Raw genomic sequence first — 18,371 nt, 5'->3', positions numbered from 1 at the left:
ACAAAAGAACTGAAAGTTTAAAAAACAGAACAATGCTAAAAAGCAGTTGTAGCAGCAGGGTGCAATGCGAAAGCCTGGTGAAAAAGTGGTATGTCGTGACCATTTGCCCAAAGGCTAAAAGAAAGAGAACCAAATTGGTGTCTCAGATAAAAGCACTCTACAGTCTTGGTGGAATGAGAAGGCCCTTGCTGATAAGACCCTGTACTGTGTCCCAGTTGACAGAGCCTCTGAACACAATGACGACAAGGCCGACAGACTTACAATTATAGAATTGGAAGGGACCCAAGGGTTATCTTGTCCAACCAGGAATCACAACTAAGGACTCCCTGACTGATGGCCACCCAACCTTTGCTTAGAAACCTCCAATGAAGAACAGTCCACCAAAAAGGCCATTCATATAACAAACCATCTAGAGCTCTACAGCAGGCATCCCCAAACTGCAGCCCTCCAGATGTTTTCACCTACAACTCCAATAATCCCTAGCTAACAGGACCAGTGGTCAGGGATGGTGGGAATTGTAGTCCAAAACATCTGGAGGGCTGAGGTTTGGGGGTGCCTGCTCTACAGTCACCAGCAACTGAAATTGCATTTGGAAACAAACTAGAAGCCAGTGTAGCTCAGATAACTCCAGAGTAACATGCTCTATGAAGCAGATCCCAGCCAACCTAAAACCTACAAGGAAGCATTGGCTTTTACACTTGCATGTGACTGGGGCCTGGCTGCAAGTTGTGTGGCAGCGTTACAGGTATCAAAGAAAAAGGTGACTCCATTGTAGAGAATGGAGAGCTCTGAATTGGATTGCCTAAGTGTGTTGCAGGGAACATTCAGACAAAGTAAATGCTATTTTATTTTCAACAATAAAGCCTGTCCATGGTCTAATTTCTGCCTGGACTGTTGGACATCCTATAAAAAACCTATTTGAGATTGAAATACCGGTACTTCTACAGATCAGGCCTTGGTGACAAATGCTGTTTGCCTTTTGTTTCAATAGGAATTGGTGTCATTTTAGCTTCCAGCCATAAGCTGCTTCTCCCAGTCACCTCTGCTTATTAAACTATTCCAGTCTATGCTGCAGTGAGTACCTCCAATTAATTATGGCTTCCAGCCATAAGCTGCTTCTCCCAGTCACCTCTGCTTATTAAACTATTCCAGTTAATCCAGCATTTCCTCAATGAACTCTCTCCATGTCCACTTTCGTTTCCCATTTGCTGGACTCCTTTATGCTCTGGTGGTATCTTATTGCAGAGGAAAAACTGAGAAAGTGCTGCTTACGAGAGGTTCAGAATGAAGCTGTTGCTTTGATTTAGAAGATGGCAGTAACTAATGGGCCTGATTTGCAGAAATGCATAGTCTGCATCAACGGGGAGAGTTTTCTCAGAAAAAGGAGTTTTCTAATTTACACAAAGTACTCATGTTATCCAAATTACTCTGCTGAACCTAGCTGATTCAGTGTGTGGAGCTCATTTACTTTTACATTACTTTGCAAATTGAGCCACTTATTTAAGCTGCAATCATACTTGGGAGTAAGTCCTATTGAAATCAGTGGGATTTACTTCCAAGTAGACATTCATAGGCGTATGCTGTTAAATGCTTAGATGACAGCCACAGGGAGCTCCGACATGTATTCAGGTCACCTCCAGACTCAGTATTTTGCGGTACAGATTCAAGTGCATACCGGAAATGTAGGTTTGTGCAACTGAAGTGGATTGGTGCAGGGGTTGCCAGTAATGCAGGGATCACCAAACTTTTTGGACTAGTGAGGATATGTCAAATTTTGAGGGAGTGTTAGGGATGTCAGTCACAAAATGTCTGTCATGGAGGATGTGTAGCATAACACAAAGTTAGAGAGACAACCACCAGGGACAGACTTTGGTAATACAGCGCCCTGAGCAAGGACAAAATTTGGTGCCCCCCCAAATATTATTTTCACAATAATTGAATAGGTACCCATATAAACATAGGGTTGTTTTTTATGTTGTTCTTGTTCTTTCGTGTCCTCTTGGCTTGTGTGGAGGAACTGCCTATACCACCCAAAATCCAGTACTGACAACTACCCTCAACAACCTTTTGCTTACTCTGGGAAGTCAGCTATGTCCTGCTGGTCCTGATTATGCAGATCACACATACTGTTCCAAATGCATAAGAATCATTCTCTCTCCATTAAAGTGCTGAATGGTTGAACCATTAGGTGAACCACAGTCCATAGTAACCTGAACAAAACTTTTGGAACAGAAATACATCATGGAACAGAAGCTCCCTCCCCATATATTTGAAGTTTGCCCTTGCCATCACTTTAAAAAACTGTTAAGGAATCAAAACAGAGTGATTCATCATGGTTTCTAAAGATCAGCAGATAAAATCTCTGGAAAATGACACAATTGTGCCACAAACCTGTGCTTTGGAGATATTTTCATTGTAACATATGAGGCAGCAGCACCAGTCCTAGCTGTTGGCACCCAGGTGTACCATTGCTGTTGATAAATCCTTTTGCCTCACTGCCTTATCCCAGGGTCAGCTGTGATAAAACAAAAGAGTCAACCCTTTGTTGGCACTTCCTGGAGCCATGGCAGTGAAAGTTAAGTGCTATCTGCCAGATGGAAAGTTTCCTTGCTGCTTATCAAGTTGCAGCCATGGGATCAGAAGTAAAGCAGCAAGAGAGAGAGAGAGTCAAGCAATGTTTGAGAGAAATGCCTGGTGTCTGTTTGAATCCAAGCTTGTGACTATGGGAGAAATCAGATCCTTTTGGAATGTTAAAGCTATGAGCCCCTCAGGCTCAAATTGCATATATGTGTAAATAAACCATAAATCATAAACACCACAGTCTCTGCTGTCCCTTGTTCCAAGGAAACAGGACCCTGGGTAAGTGCCTGGAACCCCTGGAATCTCGCACAGCTCAGAGATTGGGGTGGCATGCAACAATATATTTAAAAGTGTAGCATAGCTGCCAAGTTCTCCCTTTTTCTAAGGGAAATTCCCTTATGCTGAATAGGCTTCCTCGCGAGAAAAGGGAAAACTTGGCAGCTATGTAGTGTAGGTGTTTGTGTGCTCAGCATATCTTTGACAGTTCCCTCTGTTTGACAGAATATATCCAAAGTTAAATGACCTAGGCAGAGGCAATCTCTTCCTATGCTTCCTGGCAGGGGAAAAAGCACAGCATTTAAAAGTGGTTCAGGACATACCTTGGTGGGACTAATCAGGGCTGGAATTAGGACAAAACAGACTTATTTCATCGCTCTCAACAAGTCTGCCAGTGGATGCATGCCCCACAGTGCACCAAATGCAACTTTAAATATATTTTGCATCCTGAATCTAAACAGTGCCTGTTCCAACCCTTTTTCTAACACCAAAACCCTCTCAACAACAATCCCCCCTCAAAGGTAACAAAAAGCTTACCTGTCTGTGCCTTCTTGAACAACAGGGTTCTTCTGTCCATTCATTGCATGCAGCTGTAGAAGTTTACTTTCCTTATTACAAGTCTTATTTCTCATCTCATGTGTTAGAGGCAACTCTCTGGCCTCTGGTCCCACTCTCCGACACCTGAGTAACCGCTGATAAGCTGTCCGGAAGTCCCTATTCAGTGCGGCATATAAAACTGGATTCAGTGCTGAGTTGGCGTAACCAAGCCACATGACAATGGTCATCAGGCTTTTGTACGCTTCACCCGTCACGCCCCGATATGTGAACACTGTAAAATAAGGAAACCAGCAGATAATGAAGGCTCCCATCACAGCTGCAAGAGTCACAGTGGCTTTGTGTTCCTTCACAGTGGGTAATGCATTTCTGATGGTTGTGCAACTGTTGGTGTGGTTGATCCTCTTTGCTTGTTCCCTGGCTATTTTGAATATCCGGTAGTATGTGATGCACATGACAAGCAGAGGGAGGTAGAACGTAAGCAAGCCATCCACCAGAACATACCCAGTATTGACCTCCAGCTTGCACTCCTGCTTCCCGTCAGTTTTGTGTGTGTTCTGGACAGTGCTGCCATTGGTGTTCCAGGCCAAGTGGATTGGTAGGAATGAGACCATCAGTGACACCACCCAGATAAGGAACATAGCCACAGCCACCCGCTTAGGAGTGACCATAGTGTTGTAGCGGAGAGGTGCCGTGATAGCATAGTAGCGATCAAGGCTAATCATGAAGAGGTTGAGGATGGATGCTGTGCATAGCATGACATCCAAGCTGATGTAGATGTTGCACAAGGTGACACTGTATTTCCACTCATGGGAGTAGACCTCATAGATGGCCGAAAAGGGTAGCACCATGAGGCCCAGCAGCAAGTCTGTGAAGGCCAAGGAGACAATGAAGCAGTTTGTCAGGTTGCGGAGCCGCCGGTTGAAATAGACAGCTAGACACACCATCACATTTCCAAACACAGTCCCAATAATGAGGACTGTGAGAACAATTGCGGTTGGCACTTGTCCCCAACCACTTGTACCGACTGTGGAATTCATGGTGGTGTGATTGGGAAGTATCATTTTGCTCCCGTACAGACTCACATGGCAGCTGCTGCTCCAGGTACTCTGGAAGAAGTGGTTAGGTCTGATTCCTTGAAGAGCTTGTCCAGATGCCTTCATTCACCACCTTTCACAAGAGGCCCCTGCATCATGGCTCTGAAAAGATGCTAGGAATCAGACAACACCTCTGATTGCATATTTTGACAAAGACTGAAGTCTAAATAAATCCCCATATCTGAGCACATTTATTCTCTGCTGGAAGGACTCTCAGATGCGCAGCTTGCAGCAGAAAGATCAAACTGAGACTCCTTGTTAGCAATGTTGTTGTGTGACAGATTTCTGGAGGACATGTCTATTAGATAGTTATTAGCCATGATAACGAAGTAGAACATCCATGTTCAGAGGCAGTAGACAGCTGGATAAAAGTTTGTAGGGACATGTAACAGAGTAGGGTTCTTGCCTTCATGTCTTGCTTTTGAAGACCTTGTGGAACCATCTAGTTGGCTACAATTGGAAGCAGGATTCTGGGTCAGATGGAAGTTTAGTTGAATCCAGAAGGGCTCTTCATACACTTTTTATGTTCTACCAAGTTAGTTTTTCCTAGTTTTGGCCTCTCCCTTATCTTCCCTCTCTTCTTCCTCCTTTCAGACAAATCATTAGGTTGTATTAAGTTGTACGATGCATTAATCACCATATGTGGTTTTATAGGTCAGGACAGAAAAGGGCTGGAAGAGTCCCAGTGACCTCATTATTCTTAGACTGTCTCTCAATTTACATCTCTTGAAGGTATCTCTCAAAGTAGAAGAGGGGTGGGTATGCACACTTTCCTGGTCAGAGTCTGGAAGGAAGAATTAAGAGTCAGATGATATACATAGGATATATGAAGCTGCCTTATATCAGGTCCATCTAGCCAATAATGGGTGACTTTCCAGATGTTGGAAAGTCTCATCAGCCCTAGCCAGCATGGCCCATGGTCAGGGATAATGAGAGTTGTAGTCCAGCAACACCCAAAAGGCCACTGGTTCCCTACTCCCTGTCTGTGATGCATAATATCCAGAATCTCAGACAGATAAAATGTTTTCCCCATTACCTTCTGAGTCATTTAACTGGAAATCCAGGGAGCAAATATGTGTGGGAATTTCCCATGCAATGAATGTGCTCTTCCACTAACTAGAGACCCCTCTTCCTTCAACTTATGACTTAGCTTAGGACTTTCCTCGGTAGACATGGGGAATTCTCACTGGAAACTCACTGTTACCCCTGAAAGTGCTCAGACCACACGGTTGCTGATTCATACAAAAATGCCTCAATATTTCAACACACAGTTTCTAGTTTCATCGACAGCTGCATCACTCTGGTGACATCAGAAAGAGCCTGATGGGTTTAATCAAGGAGTGACCAATATGTGGTCCTCCAAATGTTGCTGGACTCCTACTCCCATCAGCCCCAGCCAACATGCCTAATATTCATGGATTATGGCAGTTGTAGTCAAGTCAAACAATATCTGGAGGGGCAGAGGTTAAGTACTCCTCGGCTAAAGGCTGAGATCAAAGAAATAATGGCTAGAGCTAGGAACATATTCTAGGTTATGGAACCCTCGCCTACCCACCACTCAACACCTGGAAGGATAACAATAGGAAATTAAAGCAACTGTATCCCTATAGACAGCAAATGCAGTGTAAAGCACAATGGGTGGAATCCAATGTAGCACCAAGTGGCGTATGAGTGCATGGAAATAGGTCTTCTTGTGCAACAAGCCTTCTCCCCTCCAACCCCCAGCACAAGACTTCCCTCCATTCCCTGCCTGCTAAACCTTTTCTGGGGACTCCCCAGTCCTCTAGAGCAGATTGGAGGACCCATGGGGGTACGGGGGGGGGAGGGGGAAGTCCTATTGTGCAAGCAGAGTCAAGGTCACTCCAAAGTTGAGTGACTTTATCCTCAAAGTGTGTAGCCTTCCAATGTTCCAAAGGTTCCTCTCCCACAGCGAGTGTCAGTCACCTTCAAACCATCTGAAACAACTACACCAGCTGGCTCCTAGAGGATGTAATGTAAGCTGCAGAATGAGCCTTCTTCGCACCCTAAACTGCTACTTGGTAGCCACAATTATGTGTTCCAACCAATGTTTGGTTGACATCAGATTGAGATTTGCACTGCTTACACTCCAGTCCTCATCTGGCTTGTCCCCACCCCCCTTTTCAACTTTTTTTAAAAAAGAATTTTTATTGCAAAGTAAATACATCAATACCAAGCCATATATAAAGAATAATATAAAGAAAAAGAAAGAAAAAATGCAAAGAAAAGTAGACAGTAAAAGAATAAAGAAAAGTATAATATTTCAATACAATAAACACTATTTTACAAAATAATAATAGTAATAGACTTCCATCACTCTCACAACACTTCCTTTTACATTTCATATTTTATCTGTATTTCAGTATTATTTTCATCTTAATATATAGATGTGTGTGTGTGTGTGTGTGTGTGTGTGTGTGTGTGTGTGTGTGTGTGTGTATGTTTTCCCTTTTCCATTCACAAGGTCATTCTAGACACAGCCAATTTTTTACATTAGAACCTTGTCTTTCTTGTTTCATAGCCCAGAGCTCCTCAGAATACCAAGGGACCACTTGGGCTCCACAATGCCAGAGAGGATGCTTGGAAGCAATCATGTCAGCCAGTTGTTTCACCTCACCATTCCATAGCAAGACCAAGGCTTTGACAGGAATGTCTCCTTTCTCTGCTGGAAAACCCCCCAGAGAAGGTTCTGAGGGTGGGCCGTCCAAACTTCCCCACCATCCTTTCAGGAGGAAACTGCCACCATCCGTCCAAACTATACCAGATAACAGTGCATTCCTCATATCACTTGGGGCAAAGACTACATCAAGGGTATGACCTACCTGATGTGTTTGGAATCACCCCTCTTGGGGGAAATTCTGCCACAGTTGACCTTTCTGTCCATGGTAAAGCTTGTTCTTCTAGCAAGGCAGGTCCTGGTCCACACCAAAACCCCTGCTGTATCTACTCAGCAATCAGACAACGCCCAACACTGCAATCAGCACAAATACTCTCTTACCTGCCGGCAAATACCTCATAGAACAAACTAACTGCATAGCTGCCAAGTTTTCCCTTTTCTCGCGAGGAAGCCTATTCAGCATAAGGGAAAATCCCTTAAAAAAAGGGATAACTTGGCAGCTATGTAACTGATGCAGTCAAAAAACAGGCACACACAATCTTACTAGCTGGGAAAGCAGTCAGGATGACGTGAATTGCCCCTCCCTCTCCAAGGGGGAAAGTGTGTCAGAGCTTGTTATGGCAAGGCAGGCCACACCCACAACCTAGCTGTAGCCACTAAACCATATCTACAACATTCTGTTCAAATTAAACTGTGTCACTTATCAACTTGTTTTTCTGGATGGGCAAAGATGCAAGTCATCCAACAGCTTAACCCCACAATCCCAAAACAAATACAAATAAGATCTTTATTTTTAAGGCCAGCTCATTTCCTTCGCATCTGGCATACACTTGATAGAGAACTAAAACATAGTTTTGAGAAGCAAGGAGAAGAGACGTGGTATTAGCTGGAATCTCAGGAAGACAGTAGCTGAGATCATGCCTGTGGAAGCTAGCCAGCACCTTAGTTCACAGGACGCAACAAGCAGTGCAGCGTTGTCGTGGCACAAGATGGAATCAATGGAGCTTTGAAAGATCTTTTACTTGAAAGTAAGAAAGTAAGTAAAAGGGAGAAAGGTTGTTTTCTGCTGCTCCAGAGAAGTGGACACGGAGCAATGGATTCAAACTACAAGAAAGAAGATTCCACCTAAACATTAGGAAGAACTTCCTGACAGTAAGAGCTGTTCGACAGTGGAATTTGCTGCCAAGAAGTGTGGTGGAGTCTCCTTCTTTGGAGTTCTTTAAGCAGAGGCTTGACAGACATATGTCAAGAATGCTTTGATGGTGTTTCCTGCTTGGCAGGGGGTTGGACTGGATGGCCCTTGTGGTCTCTTCCAACTCTATGATTCTATGATTCTACTTGCTTGAAAGCTGGCTTTTTCAAAAGGTTTCCTCCAATTGCTTTCAGTTCAAATGTCGTTGCAACTGAAAGTGTTGTGTATTGGTATTGGCACTCAATGCATTGAAATAGTAGTTGCCAGGGTTGGCCCAAGACATCTTGCTGCCTGAGTACTGTCAGAGGAAGGGGACGGGCGGTGACAGGCTGCACCTGGCGGCAGGGTCCCAGCTGGCTGAAGGGAGGAGGAAAGTGGGGAGGAGCTGAAATAGTGAGCTGTGTGCTAGTGGTGCCATGAGGAGGGCTCTACGGAAGTTCTATTGCTTGGTTAAAGGGCTGGATAGTGGGAAGGGAGTGTTGTGTCAGCTGGTGGGAAAGGAAAGGAGGCGGAAAGGCTCTCCCTAAGGAACTCGTGCATGAGCAGCCCTTGACCTTTCGTGCTTTGGGGTCTGTTACTCAGTTCATTGCCTGTTGTCTTTGTCCATGGAGTTTTCTTGGCAGGGATACTGGAGTGGCTTGCCAGTTCCTTCTCCAGGTGGATCACGTTTAGTCAAAACTCTCCACTATGACCTGTCCATCTTGGGTGGCCCTGCATGGCATAGCTCATAGCTTCTCTGAGTTATTCAAGCCCCTTCGCCACGACAAGGCATTGATAGCAAACATGCGCTGGATTATGGAGAAAGCTAGAGAGTTCCAGAAAAACGTCTACTTCTGCTTCATTGACTATGCAAAAGCCTTTGACTGTGTCGACCACAGCAAACTATGGCAAGTTCTTAAAGAAATGGGAGTGCCTGATCACCTCATCTGTCTCCTGAGAAATCTCTATGTGGGACAAGAAGCTACAGTTAGAACTGGATATGGAACAACTGATTGGTTCAAAATTGGGAAAGGAGTACGACAAGGTTGTATATTGTCTCCCTGCTTATTTAACTTATATGCAGAATTCATCATGCGAAAGGCTGGACTAGATGAATCCCAAGCCGGAATTAAGATTGCCGGAAGAAATATCAACAACCTCAGATATGCAGATGACACAACCTTGATGGCAGAAAGCGAGGAGGAATTAAAGAACCTTTTAATGAGGGTGAAAGAGGAGAGCGCAAAATATGGTCTGAAGCTCAACATCAAAAAAACCAAGATCATGGCCACTGGTCCCATCACCTCCTGGCAAATAGAAGGGGAAGAAATGGAGGCAGTGAGAGATTTTACTTTCTTGGGCTCCTTGATCACTGCAGATGGTGACAGCAGTCACGAAATTAAAAGACGCCTGCTTCTTGGGAGAAAAGCAATGACAAACCTAGACAGCATCTTAAAAAGCAGAGACATCACTTTGCCGACAAAGGTCCGTATAGTTAAAGCTATGGTTTTCCCAGTAGTGATGTATGGAAGTGAGAGCTGGACCATAAAGAAGGCTGATCGTCGAAGAATTGATGCTTTTGAATTATGGTGCTGGAGGAGACTCTTGAGAGTCCCATGGACTGCTAGAAGATCAAACCTATCCATTCTTAAGGAAATCAGCCCTGAGTGCTCCCTGGAAGGACAGATCGTGAAGCTGAGGCTCCAATACTTTGGCCACCTCATGAGAAGAGAAGAATCCTTGGAAAAGACCCTGATGTTGGGAAAGATTGAGGGCACTAGGAGAAGGGGACGACAGAGGACAAGATGGTTGGACAGTGTTCTCGAAGCTACGAACATGAGTTTGACCAAACTGCGGGAGGCAGTGCAAGACAGGAGTGCCTGGCGTGCTATGGTCCATGGGGTCACGAAGAGTCGGACACGACTAAACGACTAAACAACAACAAACAACTCAGTTCATTAAGGCCTTAATGCTCTTCTTGGGAGTCTTCTTGGGATGGAAGCAGCCTTATTTTTTAAAAAAAACCCAACTTCATATCTCAATGGAAATTCATACTCCACTTACTGACTGAGACCTGCACACTGTACAAATAACCTTTCTGAACACTCTTGGCTCTCAAATGCAGAAGCAATTGTTTCATAAACTCTCTGCTGCATAGATAAATGGAGCACTTTGCTCTTATTGAAAGATTCTCCTACTGCAGTCGTATCCCTTAACTGATCAAATACAAAGTTCTGATGACATAAATATATAAAAGCAAAACATTAACATGCCACTATGTAGGAAGTCACTGTTTACTTTGGTGTAGTCCTATTTAAATCAGAGCAGAATCAAGGATCCTGCTGTTGTTGGCATCTAATAAAGTAATAAGAAAATTACTAAGACTGCTATAACTAACAAGTCTGGAAGTAAGAGTGAGGGGACATGTAGTAAACAACCTCAAGCACAGTTGTTATCTGGAAACACATGTAATTGACAGTGCAGGACATGAGGAAGCATGACAAATGTGAGAATCCAGTGGAGGCGGGGAGGAATCAGTCGCAAAGAGAGGAGAAAAGATTGTTAGAGCAAGGGCAAAAGGAACTTGGGAGTGGCACATGCCTTTCTAATCAATTGCAACCCATCCGTATCGTCCCATTTCCAAACTGATATACATAGCTTCGCTAGTGACACATATTTTTAAATTAAACACGTGGAACTCCAGATGTAAGGACGTCATTCCTCTGTCCTAGTAACACAGAAATAACACCAGCCCATCAAGCAAGCAAGCAAGCAAACAAAAAGAAAAGGATACAAAGAATACAAGGAAGAATGACTAATGATCATTTCTGACTAATGGTCAGAAAAAGAGCAAGTTCTTCAGAATTTGGTTCTTGTATCGGAAACTTAACTGAAGATGCTAGACTGTAGCAGTTGAGCTTCCTAGTCTTATTCTAGCTAAAATGCACTTGTAGAACACACAGGGCTAACCTATAGTACTGTATACACTGGGAAGGAAGAACATCAAATACTTACTTTTATTCCAAGTATGTTTCAGATGCTGTATGGCAATGAATGTTCAGTTATAAAATAAGCAGCAGAATCTACTTAGGGCAGGTGTAGTCAAAGTGGTCCCCTCCAGAATTTGTTGGAGTCCAGCTCTCCTCCACTCCTGCTGGCATGGCCAATGGTCAGGGCGGATGCAAGCTGGAGTACAACAACATCTGGAAGGTACCATGGAATCCTAGAACTGTAGAGTTGGAAGGAACCCAAGGTTCATCTAGTCCAACCCCTTGTGAAACAGGAGTTCAATTCCTGCCGGACAGCTGCTCCCAAGTTGGCTGTTTCTGCTTTAGGGCACAATCCTTGAGATGAACTGCCAGCTCAAAGGATACACCAGCAGAACATTCCAGGGTTGGGGCTGTTCTGCTGGTGAAGATATGTAGGCAGAACATCCATAATGGGATGCAGATTCAGATCACAAAGACCTCACTTACGCCATAACCTGTACTGTCCAGGCTGTGGTCACAATCCTGTTAATGGTCACCTTTATACCAGCTCCAGTCCTGACAGAAAAAGTGACTTCAAATGGTAAACACAATATTGCATTCTGTTATAAAACACTGAAGTCAGCATTTGTACTGCACAGTTGAGTCAGCTTTTTATAGTACCGTAGATACCATTTTATTTTATTTTTGCATTTTTATGTAATTCAAAACATTTAAGAAATGAAGGTTAAAGAAAAATGGATGGAATAGCCAAGATCAAAGCTCTCACCTTTCTGTCCCTGAGACCCTCCTGTTTTCTGCTCCTGAACCTTTGGGCCGAAAGGTGGAGAAAGGGTTGTGGGAAAGAAAGCCATACTCTCTTTTGAGCATTTTCTTCTTAGAGTGTTCTGCTAAGTATTCATTCACCTTGTTTCCTAGGGGCCTCAGTAATCCTTGCATTTCCTGAAAATGAATTCTGGGAATTCAAGATTAACACCATGAAGTCAATGGAACGGGGCTGAATGATGTAAAGAAAGAAAGAAAAAAACAGGAACAGTGAGCTGATGTAAGCGAAAAATCTCCTTGATAATCCAGGTATGTGAAGAGAAAGGAAAATGCTGACTTGCCCAGAGACACTGTACAGTGCGGAAAGTCAGGGCAAAGGGGAAGAAAGCAGAAGCTCACTAAAAACAGGTGTTTAATGTTTCATAATAATGGAACAATTAAGGGAAAGAATCACAGTGCTGTTTCCAAGTGGCCAGAGGCACTTTCCCTGCAAAAATGGACATCCGATGGCCATGCTATCTTCCACTGTTTATGATTTTCATCTGCAATAGTAAGCCATTTAGAGCCAGGATAAGAACTTGCCTTCCACTCATCTGAGAGCCTGAAGCTCTGAACGCCCAATCAGTGTGGCCTGGTTATATTTTGTTACTCAGTTAAATAGAAATGCACTCAGTGCATACTCAGGGATACTCTCCTCAGCAGCCAAAGAGTAAAACACACACACAACTATGTCAGTTAATGCATGGTAATGGGAGATGGAACATTTTTTCAAAAACACCTCTCATCCTCTCAAATCAAGCAGAACAGTCTGGGCAGAGCCCAGACTCACCAGCTCTACTGAAGAGGCTCCTCATGAGGCCAGAGGAACATTGCCCGGCTGTGAGTCATGAAGACCGCTCCCTGCAAGGCCTTTTCCAACTGCCCTAGGGGGTGGGGTCCAGGCTCACCCAGCCCTACTATGTTAAATAAGTATTCTGTAGTTGACTTCCTTTGCAATGTTCTATTTTGAAATCTTTAAGATAATATTTTAATTTTCTGTTATGTTGCCTTGACAGTATACTCTATATTTGACTTTCTTAAGATTGTTTTATTGTTTTATTGTTTTAATATGCTGCAAACCGCTTTGAGATTTTTCTTAAAAATATAAAGCGGTATAGAAAATGAATGAATGAATGAATGAATAAGAAAAGTTTTCTTCAGTGCTTACTAAACCGAGGTGCTTAGGGTCAAATTAGACATGATATCTGTCACACACTCAACATTTGTCAAATACAGCCTTGTGCATTTGATTTTTCCAAAAATTGTGTGTGTGTGTGTGTGTGTGAGAGAGAGAGAGAGAGAGAGAGAGAGAGGGAGCGAGCATCTTGAACAAGACCAAGCCATATGGGCTGAAACAGGATGGTAAATCCTAAATCACAGAGTCTAGAGGAAAACACAGATAGCATCTACATTTGTATTTTGTTTTCCCTAAACCTGGGCCAAGAGGAATTAAAAGGGCACTTCAGGAGGAAATTTTGGATTTTTTTGGGGGGGGGATTCAAGAGGACTGGGAGAGGATTTCCCTTGCACTTGATATTGTTACAGATTTGGAGTAACAGAATTGGGGGCGAGGGGGTTTGATGTCAGAAATTATTGAAGGGATTATGCCAAATCAGTGAAAACCACAGGCTAAACTTCTTTTCGAGGCCAGGGCCCACTTGGGATAGAATAAGAAAGAATGACCAAAGGTGCTGAAGCAAGTCATTATGAATCCATCACCAGGACAAGAGATTCTTTGCTGGTGGCCGAGTGGGGAGTTTTCCATGGTTTAATCTTCCATGACATAGGAAAACATGGGAGGGGTGGGCTGTGCCCACAGGAGGGGGGATGCTGTTTTACACAAGACTTGGACTTTTCCTGGCAAGGGTGTTTGGGAGGGGAAAAAGATTAGAGCCAGAACTCTAGGCAGAGGCCATGCAGGGCAGAACCATCTTGGCAGGTTAGGACAGAGGCGCAGAGATGGTGTGCAGGATGCCTTGGACTCCAGTGCTGCAGTGGTGCATGTGAACTCTCTCCATTGAAGACTTTAGGTTTAAATATGTGCAAATAAACCACATTTTGTAAAGACACAGTCTTTGCTGTGCCTTGATTTGCCAGTGGAATCACAACCCTGGATGAGGGCCTGGACTCTTGTGCAGCCACTCAGCAGAGACTGGGATGGCATGTAAAAATCTGTTTAAAAGTGCCCTGCATGGAGCTGAAATGAGGAAAAAAGAAATTGAGAAACCCAGGTGCAGGCACCAGTGTGGCACAATCCTGTGACACTCTTTGAACCCTAGCCCTGCTGAGGAAATCTTGATCCAAATTACTGGCAATTCCAGCTGAACATGGGCTATATATAACCATTAGTACACCCCTGTTCCTACTGCCCTTCCTCTTGGGGAGTTTCTCATCAGAGACAGAGGCAGAAGGAACAGGGAAGGGTGTGCTAATGGTTATATATAGTGTGTGAAAGAATGGCAAAGGGGCCATATTGAACAGGGTGCTGGCCTTGGTGGTCTGAGCAGACTTGAAAGCATGGATGCCCTCTGAGTCTCAGGGCTCCAGGGGGTTCCTTTAATCTCAGGGACTTCAATGGCCAAGAGCAGAAAGCCTGGGATTATTTTTCCCCCTGAAAGCGGTCATGATCAAAGTTGTAGGATAATCAGAAATGCTGGGAAAGCATATGGGCTGCTTTCGTTCTCTTCTCCCATCACAGAAATGGACATTTCATATCGAAAGGTCATGCTCCATACGATTTCCGAAAAGGCAAAAACAAAGCTTTCATGAAACACAATGTTCACACTGTGGAAATTACTATCGGGGACTGAGAGTTTCAGGCCAAGAAGGTCTTACTCAGGGAGGAGCAATGTCTCAGTGCCGGAACACCTACCTCATATGAACAAAGCCCTACGCTCAGTGCTCAGAGAGATCTCCCACAAAAAGATCTTTCTTAAAGAGCAGGTTGAGACCTTCACCTGTGATGTTCGAGAGGTGCACAAATTCAAGGTTGACAATGTAAGGCTAGAGATAACCTTGGTGTGAGACAGTATAAAACAATTCACAACTTCCCTATTCTCTGGAAGTACAGAAGTATTAGTGTGCATAAGACCTGTGTATTTAATCTGAGTTTAACCATCCATAGTAGAAAGAATCCAGGCATCACATACAGTCATTGGCATTATTCATCTGTTGTGTCATCTTCATCCATAAGTAAACACAGTGTCGGGGAGGGGGAGAGAAGGCGATATTTGAGTAAGAGCACTCACTACTGTTTTGCCTGCTGCTGGCCAATATTGCACATCCTAGACAAAGATCTGGTTCACACATAATGCTAAGACAAACCATGGCTTAAGTGTGCAGGTTCCCAGAGAGGAGATCACAGCCTCTTTGTTCCTTCTCTGGTCCTGCTGCTGCTGCTCCGATGTGAAGTAAAATGTGGTTTGGCTTTGTGTGTTAACTGAACCTGGGCTTGTGGTTTACCTTACTTCAAACAAAGAAAGGTTTCTTCTTGGTTCACAGCTCGTGGTTTGTATGGCGGAGAAAAGCCATGAGTCTGAGTTTGGACAACATGCTCAACCAGACCATGGCATAGAGCACAGCAGCAGAACCAGATGGGAAGGCAAGCAGCTGTAATCCACATGTAGACCTACACTGGCCCCTAGTACGTTTCCAGACACAATTCAAAGTGTTGGTACTCACCTTTAAAGCCCTAAACGGCCTCAGCCCAGTATACCTGAAGGAGCATCTCCACCCCCATCATTCTGCCTGGACGCTGAGGTCCAGCTCCAAGGGCCTTCTGGTGGTTCATTCACTGCCAGAAGTGAAGTTACAGGGAACCAGGCAGAGGGCCTTCTCGGTAGTGGTGCCCACCCTGTGGAACCCCCCATTTCATGCTTCAGTTCATTACAGCCTTAATGCTGTTCTTGGGATCTTAGGCGACATTGGAGTAGCCCATCAAGTCCGGGTGGTGGTGGTGGTGGAGAGGAGAGGAGGTCACAGGCCTTCTTTTTTCCTGGGCATGTGAGACTGGCCCCACTGTGCATCCCCTCCCCCCTTCCCCAGTCTTCTTGCCACAGCTCCTCCTCCTCTGAGGCAGAGAGGCAGTTTTTCCCAGCTTTGGTGTGGTGGTTCTGCCCCTCCTCCCTAAGCATGTGCCAAGGGTTCAAGAGTTAGGTAGGTTACAGGGAACCAGGCAGAGGGCCTTCTCGGTAGTGGCGCCCACCCTGTGGAACGCCCTCCCACCAGATGTCAAGGAAATAAACAACTATCTGACTTTTAGAAAAAATCTGTTTAGGGAAGTTTTTAATGTTTGAAGTTTTATTCTGTTTTTAGTGTTCTGTTGGAAGCCGCCCAGAGTGGCTGGGGAAACCCAGCCAGATGGGTGGGGTATAAATAATAAAATTATTATTATTATCATCACCTCTTCTTTAGGATCCTACAGACTTGAGGAGTCATACTAAGCTGTGATTTGCATGAGCATTACATGAAAACTGAGCCAATGTTTCCATAGCACAGAGAACATTTGTATGCCAGTTGTGCATGATTGCCTTCTTAGATCCTGCCATGAGCAGAGATAATTTTTTTTGAGGAATTCATAGGTCAGGTTGTCAGGATGCAAAGTACGATTCAAATCCAGCGAGGATTTGATCTCCATACATTGTAAAAGTTAACACAAGCCAACCATTCTATTGAGGCAGAAATTTTGAACTGAGCGTATCCAGGATGTTCTGAGATCTTGGTACAGCAATTGTGTGCTGGTTTTCCTCCACTTTGCATCTTAAGCAACATTTACCAGTTCATTGTCAATCTAGTGTTGGAATCTCTGCAAGCAAAACACAGGCTGAGCTGCAGGCTGCTTCTCCATAGCCTCAAGTTAAGTCGGATGAATTTAATCTCCAGTATATCCCTGAAATGCAATAACGGTTGTGCGAATTAGCCCTAACTATGCATCATATAACTGGCTTGCAAACATACTTCTGCCATATTCTGCACATGACAGTCCTTCATTGCACTGCCATCTTGTTACACAGTTGCTGAATATAACATTGTATTTATTTACTTAGGTTATTTTTAGATCCCCATATTAACAAAGTTTCTCAGGGAGGTTAACAATGTCGATGTAACGGGCATGGAATTTGTCCCACGTACTTCACATGTTGACATGGTTACAATTCCAACAGAGAATGTGCTCTTAAAGAGGGCAGTGGTGTGTTTTCAAAATTACTTGCCTTCCGCTGTCAGATATCGAAAGAAGTTGAGGTAACACCTTAGCAAAATGAATGCATCTTGTGCCTTGTTTTGCTCCCGAGAGAATGAGAACTTACTCTTACTTCTAAGTGGCAGAGGTGTGTGTGAGGTGCAATAAGGCTTCTGTTTACACCCACACAGAGGTGTTGACATCACAGTGGTGACAGTGAAGAAACAAGTGACAACTGCCAGACAGGAAACTGTGTGTGCAAAGATGAGGCTACAGCTTCTTGATATAATCTCCTCTTTCCTCAGGGGGCTTAAAATGCATACCCTCCAACATTTCTCTGATGAAAATAGGGATGTTCTATTTAATAATAATAATAATAATAATAATAATAATAATAATAATAATTTTATTATTTGTAAAAAACACAGGGTTGCCCCAGCCACTCTGGGCAGCTTTGGACATATTTTAAAAACATAACAAAACATTAAACATTAAAAAACTTCCCTAGACAGGGCTGCCTTCTGAAGGTTGTATAGTAACCTATCTCCTTGGCTCTGGGGTTGCATAACTCCATACCCTTCAACATTTATCTGTTGAAAATAGGGATGTCCTAAGGACCCAGGTGGCGCTGTGGTTAAACCACTGAGCCTAGGGCTTGCTGATCAGAAGGTCGGCGGTTCGAATCCCTGTGATGGGGTGAGCTCCTGTTGCTTGGTCCCAGCTCCTGCCAACCTAGCAGTTCGAAAGCATGTCAAAATGCAAGTAGATAAATAGGAACCGCTACAGCGGGAAGGTAAACGGCGTTTCCATGTGCTGCTCTGGTTTGCCAGAAGCGGCTTTGTCATGCTGGCCACATGACCTGGAAGCTATACGCCGGCTCCCTCGGCCAATAATGCGAGATGAGCGTGCAACCCCAGAGTCGGTCACGACTGGACCTAATGGTCAGGGGTCCCTTTACCTTTACCTTTAAGGAAAAGTAGGACATTCTGTGACCAAATCAGAAAACAGGATGGCTTCTGTAGATCCAGAATTGTCCTTGGAAAACAGGGACACTTGGAGGGTCTGAAAATGCAGCACCTCGACTCAA

At 44.1% G+C, this 18,371-nt stretch overlaps 1 protein-coding gene across 2 annotated transcripts in view; it reads right to left on the bottom strand.

Annotated features, from left to right (window-relative positions):
• The window catches only part of HRH2 (histamine receptor H2), a 36,547-nt gene that overhangs the window by 10,251 nt on the left and 7,925 nt on the right, over nucleotides 1–18,371 (bottom strand). For both annotated transcript variants that reach the window (XR_015948195.1, XM_035105790.3), the window contains exon 2: nucleotides 3,394–5,292. Coding sequence is in view for 1 of the 2 variants with exons in the window: in XM_035105790.3 (XP_034961681.1) it covers nucleotides 3,394–4,574 (1,181 nt within the window). In the remaining variant the exon portion in view is untranslated. The remainder of the gene's footprint in view (nucleotides 1–3,393; nucleotides 5,293–18,371) is intronic.

The sequence above is a fragment of the Zootoca vivipara genome, chromosome 2 (genome assembly GCF_965207765.1).
Source record: "Zootoca vivipara chromosome 2, rZooViv2.hap1.1, whole genome shotgun sequence".
Lineage (NCBI taxonomy): Eukaryota > Metazoa > Chordata > Lepidosauria > Squamata > Lacertidae > Zootoca > Zootoca vivipara.
This window is presented reverse-complemented; position numbering and strand designations above follow the sequence as displayed.